The sequence below is a fragment of the Strix uralensis genome, chromosome 11 (assembly GCF_047716275.1).
Source record: "Strix uralensis isolate ZFMK-TIS-50842 chromosome 11, bStrUra1, whole genome shotgun sequence".
Taxonomy (NCBI): Eukaryota; Metazoa; Chordata; class Aves; order Strigiformes; family Strigidae; genus Strix; species Strix uralensis.
In genome coordinates, this window is record NC_133982.1 from 2,749,805 (window position 1) to 2,765,684 (window position 15,880).

The 15,880-nt window shown below is 46.2% G+C and overlaps 1 protein-coding gene across 3 annotated transcripts in view; it reads left to right on the plus strand.

Annotated features, from left to right (window-relative positions):
- The window catches only part of CSNK1G1 (casein kinase 1 gamma 1), a 110,631-nt gene that overhangs the window by 79,817 nt on the left and 14,934 nt on the right, over nucleotides 1-15,880 (plus strand). For all 3 annotated transcript variants that reach the window (XM_074880434.1, XM_074880435.1, XM_074880436.1), the window contains exons 7-11: nucleotides 6,433-6,667; nucleotides 8,805-8,890; nucleotides 11,030-11,114; nucleotides 13,302-13,450; nucleotides 14,935-15,039. In XM_074880434.1, coding sequence (XP_074736535.1) covers nucleotides 6,433-6,667; nucleotides 8,805-8,890; nucleotides 11,030-11,114; nucleotides 13,302-13,450; nucleotides 14,935-15,039 — 660 coding nt within the window. The remainder of the gene's footprint in view (nucleotides 1-6,432; nucleotides 6,668-8,804; nucleotides 8,891-11,029; nucleotides 11,115-13,301; nucleotides 13,451-14,934; nucleotides 15,040-15,880) is intronic.

The following is a 15,880-nucleotide window of genomic DNA, read 5'->3' on the forward strand; positions in this document are numbered from 1 at the left end:
GGTTCAGTGCTACCAGGCTGCTCATAGACTGAAACCTCTCAGAGCGATGGGAGCTGAGCTCTCCTTAGTCAAAATACCATCATTCCAGGTCTCTACCTTGGTTAAATTTGGTTAAAATTGACCAAGGGGTTTAAATGTCTAACAGTTGGAAAATAATAGACCTATGGGCAGCATCACAGAGCCCCTAATTTACCTGAAAAGGAAAGGAAACTAAGTTGAAAGCGGTAGCTTGGGTTTGTGTTAAAAGTGAACAACATGAAAACTGAACGTACTAAATATGGTAAGTGAATTTCCACAAGTCGGTAGGGCCAATCAGTTATCATTTTAGTTTGGCTTTCTGGTTTTCAACCTGTGGTCTGCAGATACCCAGGTGGCACAGTAGAGGTGGGACTGTATATTCACATTAACAAATCTGTGGGTAGAAGTGTTGAAGGAAAGAGAAGATGGTGAGGTAGTGAGGAACTCAATCCTTTCTAAATAACCTGAAGTTTGCCACAGCAGAATCTCAAATGGAAAATTGAGGTCACAGATGCAGAAGTTTGAACAGTGCCTGCCTGGTATTGGGTTCCTGAAGTTGTCCTGTGGCTGAGCGGTGTAGTTTTGTTGGCTTTGGGTGTTCCTTCGTCAGTGGAAAACCATTTTATAGTATTGCTTTTGATTAAATCAAGTGTGCAACAGATGGCAAAGCCTTGGATATAGCTTGTGTGACCTTTTGATTGTAAAGGTGTAAAATGTAAAGATGTAAATTTATTCCCATGTGACTGCTGGGGAAATCAAGATTGTCACAGCAGTGTCCGTCTGCCTTTTGCCAAGGTTGCAGATTAGCTCTGTACTTGGACGGTCTTCCCTGGCATCATCTGCTGATCTTGTGATCTCAGCCGGCCTGCCAACTCCTCTAGACACTGGTACCAGTTTGAAAAACAGATGCTTAGGGACACCAAAAGCAGTCACAAATGGAGGAGTTGGTGTTCTCCAAAAGCAGCAGGCAGTGCTACTCCTTTTTCCACGGGGAGATGTTTTAGGATCTTTCTAGTCTTCTCAGGAGGATTACATGAGTTACCAGCTTGGAGCATATACATTTAAGGAGACAGATTTAGCATCTTCAGGTGTGCCCCATCTCCTTCCCTGGGAGGTTTCCTGGGAAAAGGGCTCACCTGGCCTTTGGAGACGTGTTTTCGGAAGGGGCTGGCACTTACAGCTCAACTGAGTGAAAACCCTTCACTCAGCCACAAGGCTTTTGGGGAAATTGTCTTGGATTTATCGTAGTTCCTACACTAAATCATTGCAGTCGCTCCAGTGTGAGAGACACATCAGAGAAGGAAAGTCAGACTGTCAAATTCAGTGGGTTCGCCTCCATAAATAATGTTTTGCTCTTGCTTTTGACCAGCCCAGCCTTCTTAAGCTGCTGTAATTCTAACTGGTGTGAGGAGACGTAAGACTTCACTGCCAGAATCCAGTGCGTTGCATGAGCAGTGTTTCTCTCCTCTGATGCTTGACACGCCTGCTAACAAAGCCTGATATCCAGGGAGACTTCCAAAAATGTGAATGGCCTGATGCCACCCAGACAGCAGAGAGGAGCTTCCTGCTCCGATGTAGGGAGGGAAGGACAGCTCAGCACGTTGCAGAAAACTGCTACTCTGGTTTGGTTCTCACCAAAATGTCATCAAATTATATGTTTTTTAAGCCCAGGAAGACCACCCAAAGGTAAAGCAGTACTACTTGTGTGGGAGGCCCCTCTGCAGCGTGGAGCTCGGGGAGCATCCAGGAGATGACCCTGATGCTGGGAGTCACCTTTGCATTGCCTCTCCTGCCCTGGGCTTGATCCTCTCCAGAGGGGGGAGAAGGAAGCGTCTGCCATGGATGTCTCTGCACTTGGAGCAGCAACGCCGGCAGCCTGCGTGCCCTGAGCTGGTGGGATATTAAGTGTCCACCCCTTTGTCCCCTGGATCTTTCTCCCCTCACTTGCATGTAATGATCCACATGTCTTTAGAAGCATCCAGTCTCTTCTCTGACGTTTCCGTGGTTCCTTGCCGTTGCCTGCTGCAGGCTCAGCCCAACAGCAGCCAGCTGCTGCTTTCAAGGTCCCACTTAGCTGCCTTCTCCCCCCTCTCCCTCCTTAAGTCTGACCGCTGCTGCAGCACATCTCCAACACATCTACATGTGCTAAAACTAGGCAGGAACTTTGGATGCAGTGTGGTGGCACTTGATCTCCTTTTTTTGTGTCCAGTGGTCATTTTTTACCAGAGGCATCCCTGAAAGATGTTTTTTAATAAGCATACATGCTTGGCTGGTCTTACTTAGCTTGACAGGCAGCAGCATCTCAGGACTGGGGTGGATCCTTCAACTCTACAGACATTAGAAGAAAGAGAAGCCCTCTAGGAGAAACAAATATCATTGTTCTAAGGAGGGTCACTTGTGATTATGGGAATTTAAACGTGGTTTTGCATCAAGACTCTCCTGGCTGAGGGAGATAGAGACTGGACGATAATGAGACTTCAAGAAGGAGAACCTGTTTTGGAATCTTTTCAGATGAGATGACACAGTAGGAAGGTTTGCCTCGGCAGGGGGATGAGCCACACAGCCCTCAGGTTTGTTACTAGGCTTGCATGTTCTTCTGGTAAGCGTGACTTGTGTTCAGAGCTCTGGGAGCAGCTTATCAAACACAGCTTCTGTCGAATCAGAAACACTATTGCTCTGATGCACCATTTTATACCTCTTGGTGAAAACCTGCATTGAAGGAGTCCTCTGTTTTCCTTCCCTGGTAGAAGTTTTCCAGCTCCATCACTGCTGTAACTTGTGCATCTCCGATGCTTCACGTTGCTCTACTAAGAGCATCAAACTGGAACTGCTTCCTCCATCCTCCACGTGCAGCTGAATAGATCAAGTGGTTGATGTTCCTGAATGAAGCAAAGCTTGGCAGTTAAAAATGTGTTCACTGACATCAGTCCCTAAAGCCCATAAATCAAAAGTCGTCTTAGGGGTTTGCGGAGCTGACTTGGTGTTTGGGCTGGGGGAGAATGGGGTTTTATTCTAGCTTCAATTTTTCACTCTTGGCCAGGTCCAGCATGGGCAACGCTCATTGACAACTCAGTGTTGTCAGGATTAAATGTTGTTTTCACCCTTGCTTAAGTGCTTGCTGTCAGACACGAGGTCCGTTATGCGAGGCAGCATGCAAATACTTCTGGCTGCGATCTGGACCGAGTCATGGTGAGAAGTTTTTTGGCTGGTGACCGTCAAAATCATCTTGCATAAAAGACACCAAAGCAGCCTTTAAACAGGAGAAATTTTTTATCTTTGCTGATCTGTTCTATATTCAAACAGGTGATGTGTGGAATAGGGGCTCAAATTTACCAGGAGGGTCTAGAGATGGGATTGCTGTCAAGATCAGATCTTTAAGAGTTACCTTTTGGGGGGAAGAGGTTTTATTACACTTGCTTCCTTGGCAGGAGAAAAGAAAATAAAAGTGTGAGTTTCTTGGCATCTGGTTAATTGTCACAAATATCCTCTCATTCCTCAGCTGCAGCACAGGGGTCCTGCTGTGTGCCAGGGGATGCTCTCCCCTCCTAGGAGTTTCACTGACACCTGAAATGGAGATTTGTGGCTCTGAAGATGGACTCGGCAGGCCATGGCCATGGAAATCCTGCTCTAATGCTCAAACAGAGTCTCCCATCCGCCCCTAGTTTTCCCGTGCACTATGATAAAATACCATAGTCTGTTCTTACTCCTGTTAAAATAACAGAGCAGATGTTAACACCGCTTCACAGTCACTGTTTTTCCAGTGTAAAAGCAATTTCAATAGTTAGTCCCAGCTCCTTGCAGTGGTTTCTCTGTCCATAGAAGAATTAATGCACAGACATTAGAGCCTGTAGTTCAGACACAAAGGAGTGGGCACCGTGTCTCTGCATCCAGCACATTTCTGGAGTGGGAACTCCTCTTCTTCGTCTGTGCAGTGGGTTTGAGTCAGGCCAAGGTCATGCTGCACCAGTGCTGTTCATTTCTTCTTGGGCAGCAAGCCTGGAAGGGCAGCGCAGCACAGTCACCAGCTCCCCATCACTAGCAGCCACAAGCAGGGTGAGTGTCTTGTCAGGGTGAATAAAGCATGGAGGCTACTCCAGGAAATGTCTTTCTTGCTTGGAGTGCATCTTTCAGCCATCGTTGGCTGTGCACAGCTCTCCAGCAGCACATCAGGAAGCGTCCAGGCAGGTGGAAGTAAAGAAGAAGGAATATGAAAGACCCAGCAGTATCTGTGTGGGGGGGGGAAGCAAAAAAGGCAGGTAAATAAGTATCTCTAAGTGCTGCTGGAGTGTATCAGTTCATCGGACATCTCAGCTGTCCAAAGTTGTTGTCCAGGCCAATGCAACTCACTGTGAGTTTTTAAGGAACAAAAAAAATACGCTTTTTTCAGGTTGTGTAATTGCTGTTGACCATTTCAACAACTGAGCTTCTCTGGTAGCACAGACAAATCAAATGAGTCAGGCTCTGTTTGAAAGCTTGTTATGTGTGGAGAGGCAAGGAAATGCTTTGTTCCAGTTTTAAGGGTTGCATCTTAATTTGAATTGCCTCCCGACATACCTTTTTGTATTCCAACCTGCTGCTGTGTCCTGCAGGTGACTCAAAGCGTGAAGAATGGCTGAAGTGCAGAGCATCTGCTCTGTTCTGCATCATCCTGGAATTGATTAGAAATAATGGCTGTTCGCCGTGAAACCCATTTTCTCAGCGCATTGAAATAAATCACTACTCAGAGGGCAGGGGAACAGCAACACGTGCCGAAGAGCCTCTTAGCAAGTCCTGGTTTTTAAGACTGATTCACCTGCAGTCGGTTTTTCCTGTCTACTGCCCTCCCTGTACAGCATTTTTTATTTTATAAGGAGTGCTGCCCCCTCCTGCCTGTTACTTCTTTCTGAGTGGTGGAAATGCAGCAGGTTTTCTTTAAAAATAAGGGTATCTGATAAACCTCTGGGAGCGGGATGGGGTGATCACACACATACGGAGCTTTCAGGCAGGTGTAAATCCAAGATCTGAGGAGAAAGAGAGATCTGGGTTTGCCAGCTGAGAATGCATTTGGATTCAGAGCAAGAAACCGAAGAGCAGCCGGGGTCTATCAGCCCAACAGTGCTCGCGGTCGAAGGACTGACATGGGGCAGCTCTTCAGCGGGGGGTGAAGCTGGCTCAGTGATCCAGAGCTGCCCGGCCAGTACCGACCCAGTGCAGAGCTGCTCAGGAAGTGGGGGGGTCCCTGCAGGGAGCTGCCTGGGGGCGACCAGCCGGTGCCTCTCACGGGAGATGTCCCCCGGTTCTGATAGCATCACGGTGTGACGTCCACCACAACGGCGCGGCAGTGACCTCTGCGGACTGACGCTCGTTAGTGCAAATTTTGGAGTCTGCGAGAGCTTTGCAATGCTTTCTTAGTGTTGCGAGCCTGCATGCAGACGGGTAGATTCAAATGGCCTTTTCAAAGAAGCATCTTGTTTAAAAAAGCCACCATGCCCTACAGCGGGCAGGGCAGCTGCGGACCAGGACAGCCATAAATGGGAATTCACATGTTTTCATTTAAAAACCTAAAAAGGAAATGAAAAAGTAATAAATTAAATGAAGTTGTGAGTTATTTCCAAGTGGAATAATCTAATAAGTTAGGGACTCAAAGGAGAACTGCTTGGTGACCTATTCAAACTTCACCTGCAATATATTTAGTTTCAAAAGCAATATTAATGATGAGCATCTGAATAAGGTGCGTTGTTGGAGGGGAAATGTCCCTCCATCACCTTGGAAGTGGGGTTCCTGCCCTTTTACCTTCCCTTCTCAGTCATACTGCTGGAACAAAGTTGGTCAAAACCTGAGAGATATTCCAGCTATTCCTAGTTGACAGCCAATGAGATTATTATTTTTAGTCAGTATTGAGGATCATAAGGCTTCCGCCTGCCCAAAAATCCCCCTCCATGAAGAATCTGGCGTGTCTAAGACAACATATGGGTCGAGGGAGGAAGGTGGTAAGACACAGAGCAACAAGGGAAGGCTGTGGGCAAGGGAAGAGCTCTGGGTAACCAGTTTAGTATGTTTAAGATCAATACAAAAAGGCTGCCGCAATTCCCCGTGGCATCCTTCCAAGAGCTGTGTCCCAGTGGTAACGTTTCAGAAACAGCCTTTGCAATTTCTGTAGGAATAAAGTCAGGGAGCACAGTACAGTAGCCGCAGAAAGGAGGGGGTGACAAATTCCTCTTCCAACTCCGCATCGGAGGACATGACCCAGCTCCGATCATAACTGCTGCCTTAGTTCACTCCATCTGTTGTTGCGTTTCTCGTAGAGTAGCTGAAATCTGAGATGACACTGAGCCGAGGCTCGGTGATGGGCTAACAAAACCTTGCTGCTTTGCTAGCCAGGAGAACGCGGTAGCCGGTCTGCTCTCAAATAACTTTTGCCTCATCATTTTGCAGATATCTCGGATGGAGTACGTGCATTCGAAGAACCTCATCTACCGAGATGTCAAGCCAGAAAACTTCCTTATCGGCCGGCAAGGCAATAAGAAGGAGCATGTCATTCACATCATAGACTTTGGATTGGCGAAGGAGTACATTGACCCGGAAACCAAAAAACACATACCTTACAGGGAACACAAGAGCTTAACTGGAACGGCGAGATACATGTCCATCAACACGCATCTTGGCAAAGGTCTGTGTGGGTGGTGGGAGCTTGCCATGCCGAGCCCTGTAGACCTCCGATGGTAGCTTCTCTTACGGCTCTCTTTGCCCTTCGAGCTATTTGTAAACCTCCTAATGCCGTGGTGCTGTTTACAGTTGGCTCCTTTTTTTTTTCCCCTTTTGAGGAATTGAGACAGCTGAAATGTTGGAAGCCTCATAATTATAGTTTTTATTAGAAACTAAATAACTGGTAACAATCCTGCACTGATAACAGTCAAGTAGGCGGGTAGTAATCGCCGCACTAGATGGCGACCAAATAGATTTTTATAGCACAGCTCTGTACAGGTACCTTCCAGTTTCAGGTGTTAGAGTTGGATGTTCCCTGACCTAATAATTGGTAGGAGAAAATGAATGATTTAACTAATTTTAAGCCTGGCTTTCATCTCCTCTCCTCACTGCCTTCTTTCATACCAGAAGATTACATTTCTGTAGCTGAAAGGCAAAAAACCTTATTAAATGTTTATATTCACTTAAACTCATAAGCGCCTAAGATAATGGAGTATTCTTTGAGTAGCCTCCCAGCTATGAGATCAAGGCATTGCTGGCTTTTGTGTCTCTTGGAGAGCTTGCTGTCTTTGGGGAGTAAGGAGAGATGAGCCCAACTTCTAATTTTGGAAAACCTGGTGAAGACTCAGGAAGGGATGGAGGAATGAGAAGCTGCAGTGGGAGCAGGCTCGGGAACTGCTGGTGCTGGGGATGCTCTCTGTGGGTGGATGTGGAAAGAAGATCCACTTGTGTTTGAAGTACACCACATGCCTTCTTTAAGACCCTTTTCCCTGCAGGTTTTGCAGCCTATGCTGCAGCTCCTGTCGGGGAAGAGGTGATTCTGGGCAGGTATTTGAGGAGGGAAATGTTGGTTACTAGCGGGCGGGGCCCTGTACTGCCCAGAAGGGTTTCATGGGGCTGATGCTTTGCTGGTGAGGCCAGCCCAGGTGGGCTTGGTCCCTTCACTTCCCAGGACTAAGCAAAGTGAAGGAGTCTGATTGCAATTTTTCTGAAAGATGAGTGCGCTCAATCATCTTTCCAAGAAGTTCATCTGCATCGTTGCACTGAATTACCCAAGACATCCTCTTTTTCCTTTTTACAGCTGCATCAGGGCAACCCACAGGAACTGTCATCTCAATTTCCTTCTGAGGAAGTGTTCTCACCCCCAGCATCTTCTGAGGGTTAAATTTGCTGATGCTTTTGAAGGAGACTCATGCTGGGCAAAGCGCTGCCTTTTTCTGCTCTTGCAGATGATGCAGCATCAGGGACAGCTCACGCACAGTTTGTTGTGGCGTGTGGGCTGCATGACTAGATCTGCTCTGGATTGCAGCTTTAGAGCACGTTATCTGCCTGCAGGTGGAGGTTTGGAGGAGAGGAGGTCTCATCAAATTGGTCTGCAAGCTCGGTGAACCCAAGTCTGCATGAAGCAGCCTAGCAGAGCAGCAGTCCAGTGCTGTTGTGCTCCATATTTGTTGTTCTGTCTTACATCCTCCCTTGGGATTTTTTGATACATTTTGGTAGATTATTTTAAGGATGCTTTTTCCTTTGGCTTGAGGCCCCTTTTTCCCCCCTCATTTATAATCATAACATCTGCATGGCAACAGCAGCAAGTGTTTCACAAGGAAAAGCAGTGCTAGAAGGAGCTATTTTTGATCTGCTCTGATGTGATGAGCTGCAGAAGCAGTTGGGAAAGGATTGGCACTGTGCAACATGGTAGTTCCCTGCAGCTGGTTACAAGCGTCCCCTGCCTGTTCCTGCATAGTTTAGAGGAAATAACATATTCCAGCCCCACACAGCAGGTGCACTATGGGTGCTGGCAGTCCAGAGAAGAACTGGGGAACTGCTTTATTCCTCTGCAATTAATACTTCCACCTCTTACCCGGTCTACCTAAGACTGGGCAGTATGTCTTAGAGCTCCTGTGTTCTCATGCCTTCTAGCTGATCTTTGTCTATTTTATAGGTTTTTGTAACAGGTTCCAGGTATTTTTGCACAAGGTCAGAGCTACAGACAGCAAGTGAGCTTCTCTGTGATAACTTTATCTCAGAAATATGTGTGGCTGCTGATCAGATTTCAGATCCGTTTTTGCAGCTACAGCAATAATTTGTCATCTCTTCTGTTCTAGAGCAAAGTCGTCGAGACGACTTGGAAGCCCTCGGCCATATGTTTATGTATTTCCTCCGAGGCAGTCTGCCCTGGCAAGGATTGAAGGTAGGTTTGAGCTTTAGGTTTTGCCCTTTGCAACTTTGTCTGGTCTCTGCCCAAATGAGAATCTGGTGGGGGAAACATTTGCAAAATCCAGCCAGAAACGCTGTCCTTTCCTTTGTGTCCTTGAAGTCTAACGACAAGGCGTTAGTTTTACCTACAAGGAAGATTTTAAGATAGAAATATGTTACCTGTCACTTCAAGTTACCACTAGCTTAGCTGAATTGGTACGGGTCCGGAGAGAAGACCTAGCAGTGGCAGATGAGCAGCTGGGACAGGGACAGCAATGAGAGAGCTGTTGAGCTGTTGGAGCAGCTTTGCCCTAACATGAAGCTGCCCTGAGCTGGAGTGTGGCTGGGACACGGGGGTTGTTTATGAAATTCCAGTTTCAGCACACAGTCCCGCAGCTGCATCTGTGAAACGTGTTTTATAATGGGAGGAGGGTGATGGTTTTAGAGATGCAGATGGGCTTCAGCTTGAAAAACTGGTGTTCTGGCAGAAGTATTGAGCTTGGCTTTCCTCCAGTGACACTGGACACTCAGTGCTTAGAAGTTTATGAAATGTCATGTACAATGTGGAGGGCTACAAGCAACTGAGTTACGGCAACTGCAGCTAACATTCGTCAGCTGAATTAACTAGCAAGTTGTTTGCTGGCTCTGAGGCTGTCGGTAGCTGCATCTTCACTTCTCCATCACTTCCCTGATGATTAAGCTACTGTGTTCAACTTTGGAATTGCAGTGAGTGAAGGGATCGAATTTGATCGGATTAGGAGGTTTATTAATGACGACAGTAACTCCTGTTAGACCTGTTGGTACTGTTGGAAAAAGGAGACGAGCTTACGGGCTTGCACGCTGCTCGGCAGAGTGCTGCTGTGGTCAGGGGAGTGGCTTGTGTGATAGACCTTGTTAAACTGTTCTGTCACCATCTATCCAGAGTTAGTCTCAGCTTAGCCTTATCAGACATGTGACAGAAATGTTGGTGACAACTCAAAAGCAAAGAAAGGGTTTTTCAAGCATGAAAGTGATTGTGAAAGAAGTCAGAATCTCTCGGACTTTTAGATTCACACCTCTGTCAGTGTGTGTTATTCTATTACATGTTTTGTTTCTGGCTTAATTGAACTCTTCTGCTTTAAATTAATCCTGTATATTATTCTAGAGTAATTCCAGGTTTATTATTCTAGAGTAATTCCAGGTTTAGACAAAAATCTACAAAATTTCCTCAGTTCAGTGCTGAACTTGATAAGAATTAGTTGACTGCTCTTGAAGTTCTGCATTTTTTAAGCTCCAGAACAAACATATAGCTTGATCTAGAATATGGCATCTTCACTGTTCTGGGTTTCCTCAGCTTACACTTTTGGTCTATACTGTCGGTGCTCAAGTCTTGAGAGAACATCTTACAACGCTAATATGCTGCTGACAGGTCTAATTGTCATATTTTGAAATGGAGGCAATAAACCCCTTCTCATGGTGCTGACTGGAGCAGAATTCTCTGCTTCAAGAGGGATTTAGGTGGGAAATCTAACTGAAAATTGTTTCATTTTTCTTGATGACCAGTCAGTGTTTCTAAGTGATAGACACTTTGGGGGTGAAAGGAGAGGCAGTATGGGAGTAGCATGGGATTTGGGAGAAGTGTGACTGATGTAAACTAGTTATCTATGTGGTGCCATTCTATTACAGTAAACCCCAAATTGCCATTGCAATTTATCTGCTTTCACAGTTGTTTATGAAGGCATCTTGGTTGCCAATGACTCTCAGCCTAGGACAGGATGCTGATGTGCAATCATAATATATGCAGCTTTGTTTTCTTGTCCCATGAAAGGCTCACTGTACAGTCCTCAGGGCTGGGCTGGTAAGAAATTAGCTTTATAGACACTAACAAGTGTCCTTCATTCATGTACTGGAGATGTTTTGAATGTGTCCCCGGATATTCTTTGCCCATAGCACGTAAAATATATAGTGAGAATTACAACAGGGTAAGGCAGCATTCCTACTAGTGTAGCCTAGGATGCCGTTCAGTTACAAGTTAACATCTTCTGATACCACCCAGAATCGGTATTAAATACCTTGTTTTTCTTCCCATACAGCATGTCGTTTATCACATGGTTGAACTCTTTCTCCACAACTGTTTTGTCTTTGTGCGCTACAGGCTGACACCTTAAAAGAGAGGTATCAGAAGATTGGGGACACAAAGAGAAACACTCCGGTTGAAGTTCTCTGTGAGAACTTTCCAGGTAAAGCCCTGATGGGACCATTTGAGTGCAGTTGAACGTATCTTGTTGAATATGATGGTTCTGAGCTCCTCTGACGGAAAGTATTTGGATGATGTGTATCCATTATGTTGTTCCTCAAGCTGGCAGACAACTGGAGCTGCTGCTATAAATTAGTGGGGCTTGAGAGCTTGTGGCTGTGGGTTAAGATGAGCACAAGTCTTCTCATCAAGGAGGCTGCACAGTGCTCAAATGCCTCGTGTTCCTGCTTTGCTTCCTTCCAAAAGAGGGCCTTGTTATTTTCCCTCTCCCAAATGACCAAATGACCATGTTGGATCTACTGAGTGAATTCTTTCCCAAATGGAAGATTTTACAGGTGTTAAAACTGTAGGTGGCCAGCTTAGAAAATGAGATGATGTGTCTGTCATTGAATTCCACCTTCTGACAACAGTTTTAAGGAGAGTGTTATTGAAGATGTTTTTCTAGCTAAGCCCAGCACCTATTCTGCAGTTAAACAAAAGTCTGCCTTGGAGCTAGGAGAGCAGAGTATAAAGTTCAAGCCCTCCCCAGGTACCCTGTGGCCTTCACAGGGTGGTTTTGTGTTTTGTCTAGGAAGCAGGAATCCTGACGGCAGGGAGAGCACCCAGGTCCCCACGATTAGCCCCGTTCCTGTAGGAGCTGTTGTGTCACATGGCTCTTTCTCAGTGTGAGGAGCAGCAAGCCTAGAAGGGGATCGTAGTTCACTCAAGTCATGCTAATTCCCCCGATGTATTTGCATCCAAAATCCACCCAGTTCCAAGCAGAACAGATTGAGGTTGGCTGTTCTCATCTTTTTCACCAGTACTCCTTCCTCAGAGCTCGGTCACACCTGCAGGTCTGGGCTGAAGGGAGAAGAGAGACCTTATTTCTATTCCTTGCTCACCTGAAACCTGTTGGTCCTCCACCTTTCAGAGATACTAGCAGGAAGAGGGGATTACCTTTCTTCTCCATTTTTTTCCTCTTACCTCCATGTGACATGCAAGCTGCAAGCCACAGACAGAGTTAAGTATCGATAAGCAATGCTGTTCTTATTTTTGTTAGCTGAAGGCAAAAACCATGCTGGTTATACCAGCTGTACTGCAGTGCACAGACCCGCACCTCGTACTGAGCTCTGCTCAAACGTCCTACCTTGGCTTAGGTGTGAGCCAAGGGAGAGCTGGGAAGGGGCAGAGCATGAGTTACCCAGGGTTCAGTTCTCTGTGCATGCAAAGTACGACCCAGATGCAGGAAAGCAATTAATTAGCTTAACACTGTGTATGCCAGGTAAATTAATGATGTAGCCTCCCCTTTGAAGTCTTGTTTTGAATATTCAAGGCTATGACTGACGTACTGATGCTGGGCAGCACAGTGCTCTGGGCAGCCAGACCCTCGTTGTTGCTGGAGCTCGGGGGTGCCACGGGGTGCCCACCAACATCTGCTTTCCTCCCCAGATGAAGTTGCTGTGGCTGTTAAATGTCAGTGTGAGCAGATGTACTCATGAGCATCCTGTTGGCAGGTTCAGTGAGTTGGCATTTATTGCACAGTGTGTTTCAGTGTTTGTTTTTATATAAATGTATAGAATAAAACCAGCTGTGGAACTCAGATTTGAGGTGGAGCAGCAGCTCTCTGGAACAGAGGTGGAACTTCCATCTTTGCTTGAAAAGTGTGTAAATCGATGTGCATTGTGGACTATTACTAAAACCCACTACTTTTATAGGAAAAGCCAGAGGTAGCACCAGCAGCCCAGACAATTCTCTCACAGCGTGATGCTCAATGCTAAAACACAGACCTTGTTTATAACAACTCATTCAGAAGATTCAGAATAAAAGCTGACTATTATTATTAGACTTTGGGCAGGGCAGGAGAGCTCTGGAAAGCTGAGTGAGATTCATCCAGCAATAAAGGACTGTTGAGTAGGTCACTGAGGGTGAAGACATTTTGGATATTCTCAGCTTCTGCAATCCGCACAGCTCAGCTGAACTTAGCGGTGCCTGGACAACTCATGTCACTGGTGATCTGGCCCTCAGCCCAACTTTAAGCACCAACTTTGAGCCTAGTGCCATGGGAAAGCCTCATTGGAGTTAATTGGAAAGCATATTTCCAGTGTGTGTGTCAGCTCCGAGAGGCTTGTAAGTGATGGAGCTCATGCGTGAGCAGAACTGACGCTGCTGCTTTTTTCCCCTTTTCCAACAGAGGAGATGGCCACGTACCTCCGTTACGTTCGGCGATTAGACTTCTTTGAGAGACCAGACTACGATTATTTACGAACCATCTTCACAGAGCTGTTTGAAAAGAAAGGCTACACCTTTGACTACGCCTATGACTGGGTCGGGAGGCCAATTGTAAGTTGTCCCTGCGAAATGCAGTGCCTTGCCTTCCAGGTGCTTTTTGTTCCTGATAATCCCAATTAATACCAGTGAGTTTAGGATCAAATCTTTCACTCTGTTCTCTACCTAACGTGGGCTCAACACAGTGAGATGTCCTGACATTTTGTTCAGGGGGTTCTTGCAGTGCCTTGAAGTTTCCCTTCCCTTCCCACCTCTTCAGGCTTGCCCTGGTGGGGCATTAAAACCTGATTTTCCCACTTGTGTCCTCTAGTCTAGCACAGGATTTGAGACCAGTATCTAAAGACATCCATCTTAAAGCAGGAGAGCATACTTGCTACCTCAGCACTGAATGGTGGAAGACCTCTATAATGGTCGAGTTCTCATCGAGACTTAGGGGACATCTAGGCAGGGCTCTGATGGGTGCTCAGTGAATAGTAACAGTAAACTAGTTCTGACTCAGAAGATCTTGGGGCTTACACTACTCCAGAGGCTGAACCAGCTCTTTACAGCACGTGGCAGGGAGACGTGAGTAACCAAGCTCCGTTTAGCCGGTCCGTGACACCAGATGGACCATAATCGTGATCCTGTTGCATCACTGCTATTGTCAAAAGCCATTTAAACTCAAGAAGACCTTGGCCAAAAGAGTGTCATGGGGAAATCTGATAGAAAAGTCTAAAGCTCTTCTGCTGGCTGTCAGTGGTGTTTTGTGTCGTTCTGCTGATAACCTTCTTGCTGACGTCCAGTCACCACACACCAGCAGTGGCAAAGGCGTCTGTAAATTAATTGTCACTGGTGCCAGATCAAATGCATTTAGTGCTAAACTTGGTACTGTCAACGATGATTTACCGTCCCAACTATATTTAGCATTACCAACGTTTACTGTGCCCCAAACAGTTCATCTTCATAAGAAATCATTCCCTTTGTGAATCATGATTTTTCTCCTCATTTTTGTTTAATTACAAAGGCAATTGTTAAAAAGCACCTTGTAAGACAAGCATGCTATTGCTGACAACTGCAGTGGTTGCTATGGAGATTTTGATGTTGTGAGCAGGGATTATGACTTTGGTGAGAACAGAGCAGATGAAGCTTTAATTTTAACACATCCTGTTTCTATGCGAGCGTGATTTTTAAAAGTGGCAAGACAATGAGATGAGGAAAACAAATGGGTATATTTTCAGTTGTTAATAATCATATGTGAGGCACTTTAGGTGTGGTCTGACACCGATACAGATACCTAACTATATCTTTTTAATTTTATACAAGATGTTTGGTGCTGGTGTCCAGCATCAAATCGCATGTCCATCAAATCACGGGGATTTTATAGCCCTGGCTGTAATTTTCCTTGGTTATTGTCAGTACCTTTGGGCAGCATTTTGATATTTTCCTGCTTGTACCCGATGGGAGCCAGCCTGACAAGTTAGGTTTGTGTGTGCATGTGTTGAGAGAGAGAGCAGCATCCTCAGCATCGGCTTCATGCTAACGAATGCCTTGTTTTCCAGCCTACTCCAGTGGGATCTGTTCACGTAGATTCTGGGACATCTGCAGTAACGAGAGACAGCCACATCCATAGGGATCGGCCATCGCAGCAGGCCCTTCGCAATCAGGTGTGTTGCTCACAACCGCTTTGGCAGTGCCACGTTATTTGGCACCTCTCTGAATTCTTCTGGGACTGGAGAAGCAGAAGCCATGTGCCGTTAGAGGTGGCTGGGGCTGGTTCTTGACTTGGTCATGGCAAGCACAATTCCTGCTTAATTTAGAGACTGTGATTGGAGCAGAATTTTCTCAAAGCAACAGGTTGCTGAAATACTGTATCAGCCAGCACAATTCCTTGGGTTTGTGAACCAAGTGGAGTACAAATTGGAATGGGTCACTTTTCTGTAGTTTGTGGGTAAGCTGTTTAAGTCAGCTCTCCAGCCTGGTCAGACTACCTGACCTACCTGCCCAACAATGTTCTTTCGGGTGCTTTTACTCATAGCACATGGACCGTGGAGTAGACCAACAGGTTGTGGCGATGGCAGCCTGCCCCCAGGTGCCCTCTTCCCATGGAGCGTGCGGCTGCGATGAGGATGTGCACGTCCCACGTTCACACTATATATCCTTCTCGGGCCGTCCAGTTCGCAGCATGAGTGTTGCAGAGCGTAAAGGGCTGCCAGGGCAGGGTCCCTCGGAGGGGCTGGGCATCATGGTCCAGATGAACTGCCAGTTTTTGAATTTGAATTTCCTCATTTTTTTCCTTCCTAGTTGTAGTATTTTGTTGGTGTTTAGAGTTTGGATTTTCTGTATTAACAGAACTGATCAGAAGTTCAGTAGATCTCCAACTGCCGGCTCCTAGCTAGAGCTGTTGGTGCTCTTACTTCCCAGTGAGTGGTTCTGGGCTCGCTTTGCTCCTCTAACCGCTGTGTGCTGTTCTAGCTCCTTGTCTGCCGTCTCTGCTCCCACTCAGCT